Source organism: Pseudorca crassidens, chromosome 6 (assembly GCF_039906515.1).
Source record: "Pseudorca crassidens isolate mPseCra1 chromosome 6, mPseCra1.hap1, whole genome shotgun sequence".
NCBI lineage: Eukaryota > Metazoa > Chordata > Mammalia > Artiodactyla > Delphinidae > Pseudorca > Pseudorca crassidens.
Window position 1 is genome coordinate 34,569,041 of NC_090301.1, and position 17,375 is coordinate 34,586,415.

At 39.2% G+C, this 17,375-nt stretch overlaps 1 protein-coding gene across 2 annotated transcripts; it reads left to right on the forward strand.

Annotated features, from left to right (window-relative positions):
- Positions 1-5,791: 5,791 nt before the first annotated feature.
- On the forward strand, positions 5,792-15,472 carry CLK1 (CDC like kinase 1). Of its 2 annotated transcripts, XM_067741046.1 has the most exons (13): positions 5,792-5,946; positions 7,094-7,257; positions 7,580-7,808; positions 8,818-8,908; positions 9,308-9,374; positions 10,495-10,611; positions 10,702-10,868; positions 11,704-11,798; positions 11,886-12,015; positions 12,701-12,783; positions 13,235-13,314; positions 13,413-13,503; positions 13,627-15,472. In XM_067741046.1, the coding sequence occupies exons 2-13, from the start codon at positions 7,094-7,096 to the stop codon at positions 13,768-13,770; spliced, it is 1,458 nt and encodes a 485-aa protein (XP_067597147.1). In that variant the 5' UTR covers positions 5,792-5,946; the 3' UTR covers positions 13,771-15,472. The 2 variants fall into 2 exon arrangements, with proteins under 2 accessions (XP_067597147.1, XP_067597148.1); XM_067741047.1 differs by lacking the exons at positions 5,792-5,946; positions 7,094-7,257; positions 8,818-8,908 and having other exon boundaries at positions 7,669-7,808.
- The last annotated feature ends 1,903 nt before the right edge of the window (positions 15,473-17,375 follow it).

Here is a 17,375-nt window from a genome sequence, read left to right on the forward strand (position 1 = left end):
CCTAATATTAACTTTAGGCAAGTTAATATCTCCAAGCTTTAACTTTCTCATACATAAATGATCCTTCACATGACTCTTGTGAGGATTAAATGAAATAGTGTGTATAAAGCTTCTGGCATGTAGTAAGTGTTCTGTAGCAAGTAAATGGAAGCTGTGCTCTTAACCATATCAGGACTCTCACCTAATCAGGCCATTTATCAGGCTCTACCATTGATTTGTTAAAGAACTATGTCCCACTCACTGTCTAGATCACCTAGGTTAGATTTGGGGTATTTCTAAAACTGATACCAAACATTTCTTCGTTTGTATCATTTCTGCAGATGGCTGATCTAATTGATTCTTTCTTAACTGCAATTAGGGAGTTAGCTTGCAGTTATTCTCTTATTACTATTGGTACCTTCCATACCTTACACTAAACTGAGGGGCCAGTTACACTAATGCCCTCATGTTTTGTTTCACCTTTTTAATTTAACCATTAGTTTCTAGAATTGGTATTAAGGCCTCTTTTAGGCCAGAATTTGGTTTGCCACTTCTTATACTTGATATCTTTCTTCTCCAAACATGTCATTGAATTTTTGTCACCACTCTTAAGAGTATTTTACTGATTGTCGGGAAGTTTTTGTACTGACTGACATTGCCTCAATTTTTATTCCAAACTGTGCCATTTTTTTAGTGCTACAGATATGACTTCTGGGTTCTTAGAGCTCATTCTTATGTCTTATTCTTATGTCTGCTTAGTTGTACCCATAAGGATCTCATAGATAGGGAGGTATACTGGCTCCCCTTTGGGCCTCTCATAGACTACCATGAGGATCAAAATCCAGAATGTTGATTTCTGTCCACTCACACTGAATTGACTGGTTCACTGATCACATTAGCAGTTGGGTAATTGACATTCTGTTCCATGTATTACTTGGCAGTAAGTATAAACTACTCAGAAGACTAGAATATTGCTGATCAACCCAAGTTCTCTTTAAAACGAAAGTAATGTGGTTCCCCAGCTAGACAAGAGGTTGGCAAACTGCAGCCCTCGGGCTGGCCACCGGTTTTTGCAGATAACATTTTCTTGGAACTCTGCCATTCCCATGTTTATGCAGTAGCTCTGGTTGTTTTGTGCTACCAGAGCAGAAATGATTGGCTGTGCCAGAGACCAAATAGCCTGCAAGCCTAGAATATTTACTTTCTGGCCGTTTAAGAAAGTTTGCCAACCCTTGACCCAGACTATCAGAAGTTGCCAAATAATCATGGTTTCACAGCAAAGGGAGTTAAAACTCATACGAGTTTAAGGGATAGTATAAACTATGCCTGAAATCTGCTTCACCATGTTGCCGAAAAATCGGCTTCCCTGTGCACCGAGGCCGAACAGAAATACGGAGACAGGGATTTTGGAGGAAGAGAGAGATGGCTTTATTTTTCTGCTAGGCAGAAGGGAAGACAGCAAGCTAGCACCTCAACTGTGCCCCCCCTCCTTGGGAATCGGGAGATTTTAGATGTGGGGCTCACAGCCCGGGGTATATGGTAAGGATCAAAGTAGTGAAGGTCTTGCATGCTTCCTTTCCTTTGCATTATTTCAAAACAGTCATAGCTGGCGTCAGGCTGCCTGGTAATTGGGGTCTGGCAGTCTGGAAACTGCGTCCATTTGCCTCTCGTTTATCGGCCTGTGACCTTGTCTCTGAAATTCAAAAACTATAGGGGGTGATTTGTTACAAGGGGCCTGTAGAATGTAAGTGCCCGGAGTGAGAGGTGGGGTATGTAACACACAGTCAGGGGTGATGGGTGCCGAAGGTAAATTACGTAGTGTCAGGGAGTGAGGTTCGCTTTGTAAAGTACAAATCCAGTTACTGCAAATTACTGCAAACTCTCAGGGCCGGCTGTGCTGCTTCTCTGCCTGCTCGCTGCTCCCTTTGTCTCCCTTGCTCTCAGGGGAGGGAAGACTTCATGGCTATTTTTGCTGCAGCCACCATTCTTGAATTGTACCTGAATTCATTAGAATTCTTGAGTCCTGTTAGATACTCGTTTGGAGCTCTTGAGTAGAAGGCTTGCAGACCTTTTGGTTAATGGCAAATTGAATAGTTGTAATTCATACCTTGGTTGAACTTGGAAATTTCCAAATCCATTTAGCAACACATTCTTAATCTCTATGGTGGGTATTTCTGAAGACATGTTTTTATGTTGTTTGAACAACTAAAACTAGTAAGTAATTTATTGAGCTTCTTCCAGGTTTGGATACAAAGGACATCGGACACTGTCTACTCCATGGGAGCACAGTCTCAGGACCTAAGAGACATGTAAATAGATAAGTTTTAATACAAAGGACTCAACTTTTAATCAGTTTAGTAAAGTGGATAGATCAGTTACTATTTCACTAATGGATTGGTGGTTCTTTAAATTCAATTTGTACCAATTGTGGTTCAGGTAGTGATACTCCATATAATAATTATAAAGCAAATCTAGAAGAATACATGATAATGGAAAATTTTTTAAATATAATGAAAAAGGAATTAATCCCAATCTTTATAAAGCTGCAAATATCAATATTAAAACTGTGACGTGTGAGGGATAAGACTAGAATAATAGAGTGTAAACAGTAGTGTATACATAGTTTATTTAAAGCAGTATCCAAAAATCATTTAAAAAAGAGAAGAGGGGACTTCCCTGGTGGTGGTTAAGACTCTGCTTCCATTGCAGGAGTTTGAACGAGTTTGAACCCTGGCCAGGGAACTAAGATCCCCTGTGCTGCACAGTGCAGCCAAAAAAAAAAGTTATTCCATAAATTGTGTTAGGATAACCAGTAAATGACATGGAGAAAAAAAAGCAAAAGAATTTCACCTCACATGATATATCAAAATTCCAGATGGATAAAAGAGTTGCCTTTTTAAAGAAAACCGAAGAAAAATTTAAAACATTTCAAAGAATTCCTCTGAAGAAGAAAGGAATTTCTCAGTTTACAAACTTGACAGAGGTAAAGATGGAATAGGTTTAACTGCACGAAAATAAGACAAAAGAGAACTGTACAGAAAAGCAATAAGGTATGAATGGACAAGTCACAAGAGAAAATGTGCAACTTCACTAATTAGAAAATAAAGTTACAAGTTCAGTATCCACCAAAATAACAAATTTTTAATGTTATGCACTCAGAGCCGCCAAAACAAAGTACAGTACCAGAGACTGGGTGGTTTAAACAACAGAAAAGTTTCTCACGGTTCTAGAGACAAGTTGGGAGATCACGATGTGGGCAGGGTTGTTTACTCTGAGGCCTTTCTCCTTGGCATGCAGATGACCAACTCCTGTCTTCACGTCATCTTTCCTCTGGGTGTGTGTTTCCCAATCTCTTTATAAAAACACCAGCTAAAGTGGATTAGGCCCCTCCCTAATGACCTCATTTAATCATATTACCTCTGTAAAGACCCTATTTACTGCCAACTAAAAATTGTCGCTTACTATCTGGCTCTAGTGTATAAGAGTGAAGTCACTAGCCACTGCAGTCACTGACTTTCAACACTCCTTGAAAGGAGTTCAGAGTGGAGATCAGGCATGAGGCACCCTGTGCTTTGGGGAAAACAGGCAGAACAGGCCTTCAGATAGATATTTTCAGAAGATTTTATGAGCCCAATTTCTTGCATCTTCTCATATCTAGAAAAGCACTAAAATCATTAATGGAGACACCTACCTGCTCCTCGTGACTAGCAGCAACCCTCTGACAAAAGGTGTGCTTGACTGCACATATCCCCCTTCACTAAAATCATATATAACACTAACTTCTCCCCCTACCTCTTGGGAGCAGTTCCTCAGAGCTGAGAGGCTATCTCCCCAGGCATTTTGCCCCAAATAAAACTTACCTCACTACTCTCACATTGTGCATTTTTTTCAGTCCACACTACAAATACAGTCACATTCTGAGGGAGTGGAAGTTAGGACTTAAACACATGAGTATATGGGGGGGGGGCATAGCCCTTCAAACAGCCCATAGCATGCACTAACAGACGCACTAAAATGGCTAACTTCATTAATGAAACTTTGGATATATCCTGAACCAGTAATCGGCTGTATGTGGGCTTTGCTAAATTTAAAACCATTTTGGAAAGCAATTTTGGCAACATGTACAGGATTTTTTCATTGGCTTTTACCCTGTAATTTTACTGTGAGGATTTCGCCTAAAGAAATTAAATACTCTAAATTGCTGTCTGCACAAACTGCAACTTTGACCTATAATAGCAGAACATGGCTAATGCCCATATTTAGATTGCTGTTAGGATTAAGTGAGAACTTATGTACAGTGTTTAGCACAACGACTTCGATTAACTGTTATACTCCAAGGACTGGGATTCCCTAGGTTTTGCTTAACATTTAAATGTGCTGTTAAACATATACCGAATAGCTGTAAATTTCACAAGTTACTGTGAGAAATTTCTCCCTCACAAGTGAAATACTTACCTTGTACTTAGTGATCCTGACCCCATGTAAGAATCTAGGTATTAATGGTTTTAAAGCATCTTGAAAGCCATTTTGAGAAGCGGCTTAAGAAATGCAAACAAGCATAGGGTTTCTGGGGATGCATATTCCTCATCACTTTACCCTACAGCAGTTGTGCATCCGTATCCGGCAAGTTATCTACGCTGCTCTCCTGTCTAAATAAAGCCAGTAAGATTACGCTTTACCGTAATACGTGATAATTTTATGCGTTCCACTAAATTTGTAATGAGTACGTGATTTTCTTCAAGTGACAAATGGAGAAGGGGCGGGGCGCGGGAGTCAGTATTTTCAATTACTTTGTTCCATCAAATTGCAGCTTGGAAAAAAAAATTGCAGCTTGATTTTTGTTGTTCAGAGGTTGTTTCCTGATAATTGTCTTCTTCTAATGACCTTCCATTTCCCCCTTTTACAGTTTACTTCATCTTTACACCGCAGAGGTCTCGCTTAATGCGGAAATGTTGCTTGTGAGGAGTTCCACTTTCTGTCTCCAGGCTTTTGCTCTCACATTTCTTCGACTTTTAAAACCTCGGGAAAAATCTTTACAATCCAAGTTCAGTGCGTGTGGGTCCCAGCCACCGAAGATTTAACTAGTTTTACACAGGTCTCAGAACTTTAACAAAAGCCCAAATCCAGACAATTCCCAATTTGGGGCTATTTGATGCAGATGGTGTATTTTTTTTTTAAAGCATCGTTTAAGCGATTGCAATAGGGTACCGGCTACTTTGTACCCTGCTTCCCTCACTTTTCCTCATTTCTAGCGTTCACAAACACAATTTTTTTTTAAACATCTTTATTGGGGTATAATTGCTTTACAATGGTGTGTTAGTTTCTGCTTTATAACAAAGTGAATCAGTCATACATAAACATATGTTCCCATATGTCTTCCCTGTTGCGTCTCCCTCCCTCCCACCCTCCCCATCCCAACCCTCCAGGCTGTCACAAAGCACCGAGCCAATATCCCTGTGCCATGCGGCTGCTTCCCACTAGCTATCTACCTTACTGCGTTTGTTAGTGTGTATATGCCCATGACTCTCTCTCGCCCTGTCACAGCTCACCCTTCCCCCTCCCCATAACCTCAAGTCCGTTCTCTAAGAGGTCTGCACAAACACAATTTTTAGTGACAATGAACGAGTCTCTTCTCTTCAACTCTTACAATGTTTTCTCAGAGCCGGAACGGAGAGCGGGGCCAACATGGCGGCCAGCAACAGCTTCCCTCCCTCCACCCTTGGGCGCTGAGCGCCCGACCCAGAACCTGCGCACAAGTCGGAGCCGGAGTCCGCTCCGCCCTCCCCGCCTGCGCGCCCCGCCCGGAGGCGGAGGCCCGCTTGCAGCGTCATCGTGTTTTCCAGGAGAGTCCTGACGCGGTGACTGTCAGCTCCATTTTGCTGCCGGAGCTCGCAGCAGCGAGCTGCGTTTTCTCCGTGGTCGCGTCGCAAGCATTGTCTCCTTAGGCTTGGACTCTTTTCCAGGACGGTAAGACGCGGGAGGAAGCAGGCCAGGTGTCAGGGCCTCTTTTTGTGCCTCGAGAGCGCTCGTGACGCTCCTCTCCAAGCTTGTTGGGCGCCCGCAGTCTCCGGCACGGTGACCCCCTTTTCCCTACCCTCCCGGCTGCACAAAGGTGGCCCCGCTCGTCTTCCATGCTTTGCCAAGCCCGTCGCTGCGAATTTCTGTTTGAACCGCAACGCTCCAGTCAGTCACTGGTGGAAGGTAGCGGTAGGGTTTGCCAGGCGGGGGAAGGTTCTCGAACGTTTGCCTTCCCCAAAGGGAGGGGGGAAGGGCCGAGCCCCGGAGCTCACGGGCGCCATGTTGTCTGCGGCGGCGGAGGCCTCGGCCGGGCTGTAAAATGGCGGCGGGGCGGAGACGGCAAGGCAGCCCGCGGGGGGTGGCGTTGACTCGGGTTCTGGAATGTTCCTAAGTCTCGCTCCTCTGAGGAAGTGTTCTTAACAAATGAAAAGAAAGAACACGTTGACCTGGTGTAAGGCGGCGTCACTTAATGTCCAGTTGAGTCTTAAAGGATTCCGGGGAAAATGGCGCGTGCCTTTGCCTTCAGTGGTGTAAACAAAAGTCAGGTTTAGGATCTCGAGGAAAGAAAAATAATATGGCGTATTTGAAGGAGCGCGTGAGAGAAGTCGGGCAGTGGGGCCGTTTAGCCAAGGTACTTTTTGCAGACCTCCCTGCCCAGAACAATTGGAGCTTCTTGATTTTGAGTTGCCTTTAGAGACGAGGTGAGGCCCGGGCAGTCAGTACCGATATGAACGATAGTTGGTGAAAAGTTTGTGTATAACGTCTTTTTCAAGTTGTTAGGAATTTGTGATTCTGGCAGGAGAGGATTTTTCCCAACGTTCAGAAATTGGGATTTCCTCCTCTCTCTTTTTCCAACCCTCTTCTAGTAAATCTGAGCGTGACATGAGTAATGCAGAATATCTATGAATAAAGTTCAGACTCTAGATTTTGAGGCAGCAGAAAAAAAATCATTGGGTTTATCAGTGATTTCCGGTTGGGTGATAATGATTTTTGAACTTTGATTTAAAAACAATAAAACGTCACAACTAGAGTGAATTTGCAACAGTGTTGACATGTGGGGTAATATTTAACTGGGAAAAACTTGTCTTTTATGTAGATGAGACACTCAAAGAGAACTTATTGTCCTGATTGGGATGAAAAAGATTGGGATTATGGAAAATGGAGGAGCAGCAGCGGCAGTCATAAAAGGAGGAGGAGATCACATAGCAGTGCACGGGAGAACAAGCGCTGCAGATTCAATTACTCTAAAACATCTGATAGGTAATGAGGATATTTATAGTGTCTCAGTATAAAAATATTTTCATTACAGTGTTACGTATCAGTTGTATTTCAGTAAAACCGGCGGAAAAATACATTTTCATGATTAAAACTAGAGGCGACTTACGATAACTGATTACCATTTCTGTTTCCAGTGACAACTTGTAATGGTTTTAAAATTGGGAGGTTTTTTTTTTTTTTTTTTGCTTTTTGGTAAGAAAAGCGTAAAATCTTATCAAGAGTACTGTTTTAAGAGATTTACTGAGAATTTGAGGATATTTGGGATTAACATAGAGCATTGAAAATGCATTTTCACTTTTTCTAGCTATTATCTGGAAAGCAGATCCATAAATGGGAAGGATTATCATAGTCGACGCTACATTGATGAATACAGAAATGACTACAGTCAAGGATGTGAACCTGGACATCGTCATAGAGATCATGAAAGCAGATATCAGAACCATAGTAGCAAGTCCTCTGGTAGAAGTGGAAGAAGTAGTTATAAAAGCAAACACAGAATTCACCACAGCACTTCATATCATCGTTCACATGGGGTATGAGCTGTTTTAAAATATTTTGGAAATTTTATTTCCCTTGTGGAACAGGAAAACTTGAAATTGTGTTTGATCATTTGAGGAAGTTCTGTTTAAGATAAAGTCGTCTCGATTTTAACTTGCAGGAGTTTTTGTGTTTGTGCATTGGATAGGAAATTCTTCAAATACCATATCTGTATAGTTAATATAGTAATAGATTTTATTAGTAGTTGGCAACTAATTGTCATTCCAGTGACAGGAGGTAATTTAGGTTAGTTTATAGCAGGGATTACAAGATATTCTGAAAGTTTTCTTATAGTACTTCAATAAATGTGAATTGTTAAAGTCTTACTACAAATAGAAGTAGAATTTTTATATTTGTACGACTGAGGATTATGCCGTGCATGCCTCTTTGTTCTGGCAAAGCATATTCTCTAATCCTTTTTTCACTAAGGAAACCACTTAAACAGATTTGAATGTTATGGGTTATGGGTTAATTTGGAGATCAAGCTCAGATGACATTTTAAATACCATAGTGTTATTCTTGTATGCCAATTTTTTTTCTCCCCAAAATTAGGATTTTTAATTTTATTTGCTGTTTTGTTATTTTCTTAGTTTAGCTGGGAAATTATAATTTGGCCACAGTCTACTTTTGACAAGTAAATATTCTGCAATTTTGCAACATTAAATTAGGACACTAGAAACTTAAAATTATGTTTCAGTGAGTGCTACAACTAAGCATTTTTTAAAAAAGAAAAACAATTGTATTATGTTTTGTTGCCTTGCCACTTTGAGTATCTTATCTGAAAATCTGTTCCTTGCCATGTTTTTCTCCTGTTAACATAAACTATGTGCCCTGTGAATTTCTGGGGACTGAATTTGAAATTGCTCCTGCCAACCGTTTGTGGCCTGGCGTGTATCTGAATGCCTGAATATCTCCCCGCTGAATGAATTTCGTATTCTGCCCTGAATTCACTCGGGTATATTGATTGGCTGGATGATCTTGGTGCCGCCCACTTGACGTTTCCAGAAGAGTCACCGAAGGAAAAGAACCAGGAGTGTAGAGGATGATGAGGAGGGTCACCTGATCTGTCAGAGTGGAGACGTACTAAGTGCAAGATGTATAGAATATTTTTCAACACTTATTAACTTTTCAGATAACATAATCTATATATAGATTAAGATTTCAGGGATTTGGAAATCTTTTTTTCTTTCTCTGTTTTTGTTTTGTTTTTTTCCATTTCTTTTGGTGGGGGGGGTTGTGTTTTTACTTTCTTTAGAAATTTAATGTTTGTTATGCAGAACTTCCAAAACAGTAAATCAAGTTAATGAAATTAGTTTAAGAATGAAATTAGACCTAAAAATAATTATATATGTTTTTTGGCAGTGTTGACCAATAAAATATCTAGTGACTAAGGAAATTTGTAGCATCAACTAGAATAATCTGCATTTGATAGCCTTTATTGTTAGTAAACTGTTTCCACTTCTTTGTATAACTGAGTTTTATTTCTCTCTTTTAGATGAAATTGTAGATACTTTAGGTGAAGGAGCTTTTGGGAAAGTCATGGAGTGCATTGATCATAAAGCGTAAGTCTCCTGGCCTGGGATTGCACTTGGGAAGGTGAACAGTATAGAAAATTTATTCAGCTTTAAGATAAAGTCTGACCATGAATTAGACACATCATTATACCCTTTTAGCTTGGATTTTTGACTTGTGTATAGGAAACTCCAATAAAGTTACTAGCCTTTTGTGTTCTTAAGCAGTAGCTATTAATAGTATGTGTAAGTCTCTAATTACAAGCTGAGAATAGATTTTATTGTTTCAGAAAGTATTCTTTTGTTGTCCCACTGGGCACAGTTGTGGCCATTGTTGTTTTTTTTTTCCTGGATCGGTAGATTTTAGCCTTGGTTTTATATTAGGAGTCTGTGGAGCTTTGCTTACCCCAGACATTGAACCAGTCTTCAGGGTAGTTTACCTAGGAACCTGTATTTTTAGAAAGTAACCTAATTGATAAGGGGTGACACAGCTAGAGCTGAGAACTCTCCTAGATTGGTGTCATAAGTTTAATTATCTATGCCCTTCAAACAACTGATTGAAATTTCTTAACATAGTGTAAGAAATTTTCTTTACTCTGTTTCCTGTTTGATTTTTTTTTCCCTTTGGAATGGCAAAGCTTTTCTAAATGAATTATTAGAGGAGGCTTCCTACTATTGGTTGGTAAGGTTTTGAGAACTAGAACTCTTCATCCTCACTATATCCCAACTTTTTTGGTAACCTGGACGAAAAGAAGATTGGAGTTACTAGCCAGTGACTGGTATTATAGGAAGAAACTGCTCTATGTACATTTGTTTTACTTCTTAGTTGGAATGTAAATTGAGGTGGTAATGTCCCAGTATTGTTAAATTAGAGCTATTGGTATGTAGTTAAAGGACCAAAAAAAAAAAATTCAAGTGGTCTGATGAAAAAAATCTGTCATTCAGCATGTGTTACCGACCCTACCATATGCCCAAAGGTCATTCTAGTTGCTTACACTGAGTTGAAGTTAGAGTACTTACATATAATTAGACAAAACTGAATGCTAGACCATAAATTCAAAAAAACAAATACAATGGGTCAGAATAGAAGTAGTACAGTTTGAAGAGTGATGGAAAAATGGAATTGGACATCATCTTTATCATTTTTTTAATGTTAACTTTTCATTAACAGGGGAGGTAGACATGTAGCAGTAAAAATAGTTAAAAATGTGGATAGATATTGTGAAGCTGCTCGCTCAGAAATACAAGTTCTGGAACACTTAAATACAACAGACCCCAGCAGAACATTGTAAGTATCAAAATAGAACTTAGAAAAATGGCCTCGGGTAGATTTGAATTGTAAGAGGCTGTACTCAGTTTTTTTCTCATATGTTTATAGCCGCTGTGTTGAGATGTTGGAGTGGTTTGAACATCATGGTCATGTCTGCATTGTGTTTGAACTACTAGGACTTAGTACTTATGACTTCATTAAGGAAAATGGTTTTCTGCCCTTTCGACTGGATCATATCAGGAAGATGGCATATCAGATATGCAAGTCTGTGAATTGTAAGTGTTTGGCATATATTCCAGAAATTTGAGTTTATGGAGACTGGTTTTAATGCCAGACCAATTTGAATCTTTGAAAAGAAAAAAGTACAATCTAACATATATGATTTGGAGGCCTGACTTAATTAAGAGTAGGTAGGAGAGGGCTTCCCTGGTGGTGCAGTGGGTAAGAATCCGCCTGCCAACGCAGGGGACACGGGTTCGAGCCTTGGTCCGGGAGGATCCCACATGCCGCAGAGCAACTAAGCCCGTGCGCCACAACTACTGAGCCCACGAGCCGCAACTACTGAAGCCTGCGCTCCTCAATGAGAAGCCACCACAATGAGGAGCCCGCGCACCGCAATGAAGACCCAACACAGCCAAAAATAAATAAATAGATAAATAAATAAATAAATTATATTTTTTAAAAAAGCATTGTTTAAGAGTAGGTAGGAGAAAGATGTGGTTGATTACAAGTGGTTGGTCAGTTTACTGCATTTCATTCAGTAAAGAGAATATTGTCCAGCATATAATAATAAATTGTATAAGACTGATTTAACTTTTCTAATTTCTAAAAATGATAATCTAGAACCATTGGGTTAAAATTAAGGAATGGCAAATCTCAGCTTCATAAGAGAAAGATACTTCTAAGCAGTTAGCTGTCAGTGAAGTAACTTTTTAGAGGGGTAATAGGTTTTAGTCCCTGGTGGTTTTGTAGTAGGCTATTGAATGTTGACCACTTATTTGGACATGAAAAGGCATTCAGAGAGGATTTTTGTTACAGGGCTTTGGGGTTTGGTTAGGGTTTTGGTTTTCAATTTTTAGAATACAGGAACTTTTTCTGTTTCATTCTCAGTTCTGCACAGTAATAAGTTGACTCACACAGACTTAAAGCCTGAAAACATCTTATTTGTACAGTCTGACTACACAGAGGCATATAATCCCAAAATGGTAAGTCTTTGATGTTTTATCTTCATAGTTTTAAGTGAATATTTTACACCTTAATGTAATGCCTCCTTAATCATTTATGATTTTCAGAAACGTGATGAACGTACTTTAATAAATCCAGATGTTAAAGTTGTAGACTTTGGAAGTGCAACATATGATGATGAACATCACAGTACATTGGTATCTACAAGACACTATAGGGCACCTGAAGTTATTTTAGGTAAGAATTTCTTAATTGTGCTTTGAGACCTGTGTATGTCTTTATTGAAGCTAACTAAAATTTATTTACAGTTCTAGGTGTTTGTAGGACTACCTTTTTCCCTTTTAGGGATTAGTGTAGTAAAACACATTAAGGGTTTTAAGCTCTTTGTTATTCCAAGTAGTCAGCTCTGGGACTTTGAGAAGTTGCTTAATCTTTCTAGAATTCAGTTTGCACATTTGTAATATGTGATGGGATGTTATTTTTATTTATTTTTTGGCTGTGCGGCCAACGTGCGCCCCCTGCAGTGGAAGATGGAGTCTTAACCACTGGACCGCCAGGGAAATCCCGTGATGGGATTTTAAAACATAATCATACAATGCCTGTTATACTTCATACATGTCATGTCTAGTCTTTGCATGGTGTAGCTTGCTCCCATTTTACAAGTTAGTAAATGGAGGTTTAGGAAAAAAAATTTTCCCCAAATCAGTCCCAAAAGAGTAAGCCAGATTTGGGGCTTGAAACTAGATGTCTCCAGAGTCCTAACTAATTCTTACATGCTATGCTATCGTATTATGTTTAAGCTTGGATTAAGTGATTCCATTCGGATCTTTCCAGCTCAAACATCAGATTATATCCTTGTTTTTTAAAATGTTGATAAGAAATATTGAGGAGTTTTTCATTAACAATTTGCTTTACTTTGCAGCCCTAGGATGGTCCCAGCCATGTGATGTCTGGAGTATAGGATGTATTCTTATTGAATATTACCTTGGATTTACAGTATTTCCAGTAAGTGACAATGATCTGTTTCAATGACTTTGCAAAAATAAATTTCCTGTTTATATGAATTTAACACAAAGTATACACATTTAGGTAGCGCTTTTTCTCTCTCTCATTATAGACTATTAATTGTAGGTAAAGGTAAAGAAATAAAACCACGTGTAATTCTGATGCTGTTGGGCATTTGTATTTTCTTTATAATTTATCATTTTATTGGAAACATTTCTAAGTATATTACAAATAGTTATCTTTGTTTGTTTAGGGAAATTGTTGGTGAACTTCTGTAGGCCTTAATTATTTTTACTTCTAAGCTGTAACTTGCTAAAAGTATGCCTGTTTTAGAGATCACCTTCCTTTGTGACCTGTAACCTATGGACTAAAAATTTAGCAGCTGTGTTAAATAAGAACAAAGCACAATGTGCAAATAGAGGTAGTTAATAACTTTTTGTTACTATTTTAGACACACGATAGTAAGGAACATTTGGCAATGATGGAAAGGATTCTTGGACCTTTGCCAAAACATATGATACAGAAAACCAGGTATGTTTAAGAGTAAGTGCCGTCGATCACCTTTGCTAGATGTTTTAAGTTTTCTTTGTCAACATTATAAACATGAATGGATATGGACTTACTCTTAGGAAACGTAAATATTTCCATCATGATCGATTAGACTGGGATGAACATAGTTCTGCTGGCAGATATGTTTCAAGGCGCTGTAAACCTCTGAAGGTAAGCTTGGGTCATTGCTTAAGTGATCAAAACCTTGAGTTTTCCCTATTTTTTTGGTGGGAAAATAAAATTATAATAAGTGGTAGTAGAAAAGGCTGTTGATTGTATTTATTTTCCTTTCAGGAATTTATGCTTTCTCAAGATGCTGAACATGAGCTTCTCTTTGACCTCATTCAGAAAATGTTGGAGTATGATCCAGCTAAAAGGATTACTCTTAAAGAAGCCTTAAAGCATCCTTTCTTTTACCCCCTTAAAAAAAGTATATAAATCTATAATTGTATAGCTCCCTTAAGAGATCATATGGACTGTATCAGTCTAATTTTTAAATTTAAGTTATTTTGTACAGCTTTTGTAAATTTACATTTTTGTATTGCCATGTTTATTTTGTTTGGGTAACTCGATTTAAGTAAATATTAGCTAAGTAAAGTAATGAACATCTTTCAGTAATTACAAAATGATTTATTCAGAATAAATTTTTGTACTTACAAAATTTATATGAATCTGTATAGTTTGTTTTTAGCACCATTTTTGTTCTACCTGTTATTGTAAGAATGGATGTGTATCTCTTCCTGGAGTTTTCCTTAAGTCTTTGGAAATGTTTAGCTTTGTTTGCATTTTAGGGGTTGCCAGCATTGGGAGTTACGCCTTCCTTCTCTAAACCAAATGCAATGAAACCAGGTTATAGAATACAAAGAACTAGAGATGAGCCAAGAGAATTGTTTGCTCCCTTTATTCCCAAATTTAATATTGCTGCGTTCTTGTCACCCTCAGTGGGATTCCACAAATGGCTTAAGTTAGTGGGGAATTTAGGATTCTACACAGTTGGCTTTTTTTTTTTTTAAAGACTTTTTTAGAGTAGTTATAGATTCACAGCAAAATTGAGAGGAAGGTGCAGAGATTTCCAGTATACTTCTTGCTCCACACAGGTATAGCCTCCCGCATTATCCACATCCCTCATGTATTTAGGATTATAGGATACAGAGTGTTTTCACTGCTCTAAAACTCTGCTCTATTCATCCTTCTCACCTCCAACCTCTGGCAACCACTGATATTTTTACTGTCCTTAGTTTTGCCTTTCCTAGACTGTCATAGTTGGCGTCGTGTAGTATGTAGTCTTTTCAGATTGGCTTTCACTTTTTGAGTAATGTGCATTGAAGGTTCCTCTGTGTTTCCATAGCTTAATAGCTCATTTCTTTTTAGCTTACAATTTATTTTTTTTAATTTATTATGTTTTATTTTGGCTGCATCAGTTCTTAGTTGTGGCATGCAAATGTCTTAGTTGCTGCATGTAGGCTTCTTAGTTGCTGCATGTAGGCTTCTTAGTTGCTGCATGTATGCGGGATATAGTTCCCTGGCCAGGGATGGAACACGGGCCTCCCTGCGTTGAGAGCATGGAATCTTACCCACTGGACCACCAGGGAAGTCCCCAGTTAATTTTTTAAATTCTGAAAGACACTGCAAGATCTAAACTTTGGGTAGTGCTCCCCACATGCAAACACCTGGTCAGGAACCCAGTAGAAGAGCCCTCTTTGTAGGAAGCATTGCAACAGTAGAGTTGTGTGGTGCGGATATACTTTTACTGCAATTTTTAAAATTATACATGGCATATCCTCGTTAATAATGTAAATTACAAACGTACGTAATCAAATTAAAAAAATAAAAAATCTGAATTTAAGTATCCTAAAACCACATAAAATGGAAACTTTCACTCATTTACATGGTAACACTAATAAAGACTTAGCAGCATTACTACCTAATGCTGTTTTATCCTAGTTCTTTCTGGAACATTCCATTTTAGTCTCTGTGCAGTTCACAATTGTCTATCATAAATATCTTTTACAAAAAGAACCTGTATGAGCATATATTTTCCAAGGTGGTTTGTACCTATTACAAAATAGATGTGTACCAGAGAGGGCCATCAAGAACTAAAGCATTCTGGTTGCAAATAATAAACATCTGTTCTCTAAGATTATGTGGACTTTTTATCTTATTTTTTAAAATTTATTTGGCCATGTCTGGTCTTCATTGTGGCATGCAGGCTCTTTCGTTGCTGCACATGGTCTCCGTTGTGGCACATGGGCTTCTCTCTAGTTGTGCGTGGGCTCAGTTAGTTGTGGCACGCAGGCTCTAGTGCACGCATGGGTTTAGTTGCCCCACGGCATGTGGGATCTTAGTTCCCCGAGGACCCGAGGACCCAAATCCCCAGCATTGGAAGGCAGCTTCTTAACCACTGGACCACCAGGGGAAGTCTCTGGAGTTTTTAGGCAAATAACATTCAAACATTTTCATAGACCATCTCCATTTGTGCAGATATTAGCTCTTCATCTTCATGTTTTCTTTTTCCAGTAGTTAGTCTTCATTATCTGCTTGTAATTCCTTTTTTTTTTAAGTGCTGAGTAATAGTCCATTGTTTCGGTATACCAGTTTATTCACCTATTGAAGGACATGTTTGTTTTTAACTTAAGAAAAAGTTGCCTTCAACATCTGTGTGCAGGGATTTTTTTGTGGACTTAAGTTTCCAATTCCTTTGGATTGATACCAAGAACTGCGATTGCTAGATCAAATAGAGTATTTTTAGTTTTGTGAGAAATTGTGATTTCCCCCCAGTCTAGCTTGTCTTGTTCTCTTGGCATCGTATTTCACAGAGAAGTTGATCTGTAAGAAGTCTGGTTGGTCATTCTTTCGTAGGTTGCGCTTTTGGTGGTAGGTTTCTAAAAAGTCATTGGTACCCAAGATCATCTAGGTTTTCTCCCATGTTATTTTGAAGTTTTATAGGTTTGTGTGTTATATTTAAGTCTATGATCCATCTTGAGTTAATTTTTGTAAAGGATTTAAGCCTCTAGATTAAATTTTGTGCTTTTTTTTTTATAAATATTTATTTTGGCTGCGTTGGGTCTTAATTGCTGCTTGTGGGCTTTCTCTAGTTGTGGCGAGCAGGGGCTACTCTTCGTTGCAGTGCAGGGGCTTTTAACTGCGGTGGCTTCTCTTGTTGCGGAGCACGGGCTCTAGGTGCATGGGCTTAGTTGCTCTGTGACATGTGGGATCTTCCCGGACCAGAGCTTGACCCGTGTCCCCTGCATTGGCAGGCAGATTCTTAACCATTGCCCCACCTCAGGCCCTACATTAAGTTTACTCTGTCCTGACACTGCATCCTCCAGGTGGTGGCTGGTCATAATTAAAACACACACACACACACACAAACAAAAAAACACCCAAACACTTGTAAGTGGAGGTTGATTAGAATAAGCTATAAAGCCTGCACTGCTATAATTGGTCCTGAGGCCAGTGTTAATATTTATCACCCTCTCGTCTGCCACACATTGTAGATTCACACTCTGCTAGTTGAGAATGCTTGCTTCTCATCGATGGGATGCCCAGACTTTCATCCCTTTTGAGGCGACTCAGTCTCTGCTTACCTTGCCTTTGTAAGGCCATGGTTGCTACAGTTGCCCACTTGGAATTATCAAGTCATAGACATACCAAGAGTAAGTCCTTAAAGTTCCAGACATATTCTGCCTTGCCCCTGTGGCAGCAACCCTATCTTTCATAATAATCAGGCCCATTTCCCTGTGATATACTAACACCTTTACTTGGCTTATGGTCAGCCAACATAAGAAGGCCCAGATAATCAGGCAGCAGTCAAAGCCTTAGGTTTAGTGGAACTCACTGGGTGTCCCCTTGCAGAAGTTTCCTCCTGTCCTTGGAACAAAACCTCCAGTTCAGGAGTGTTCCCAACTGGGTTGCTGGCCCCGAGTCATGCATTCTATCCAGTGGGGAAACAATAGCACATGATGGTCATTGGTTCAAAGTATATAACACATCTTGAAGGATAGTGCCCCAATCTCAGATTGTTACCCCTAAATTGATGTCTT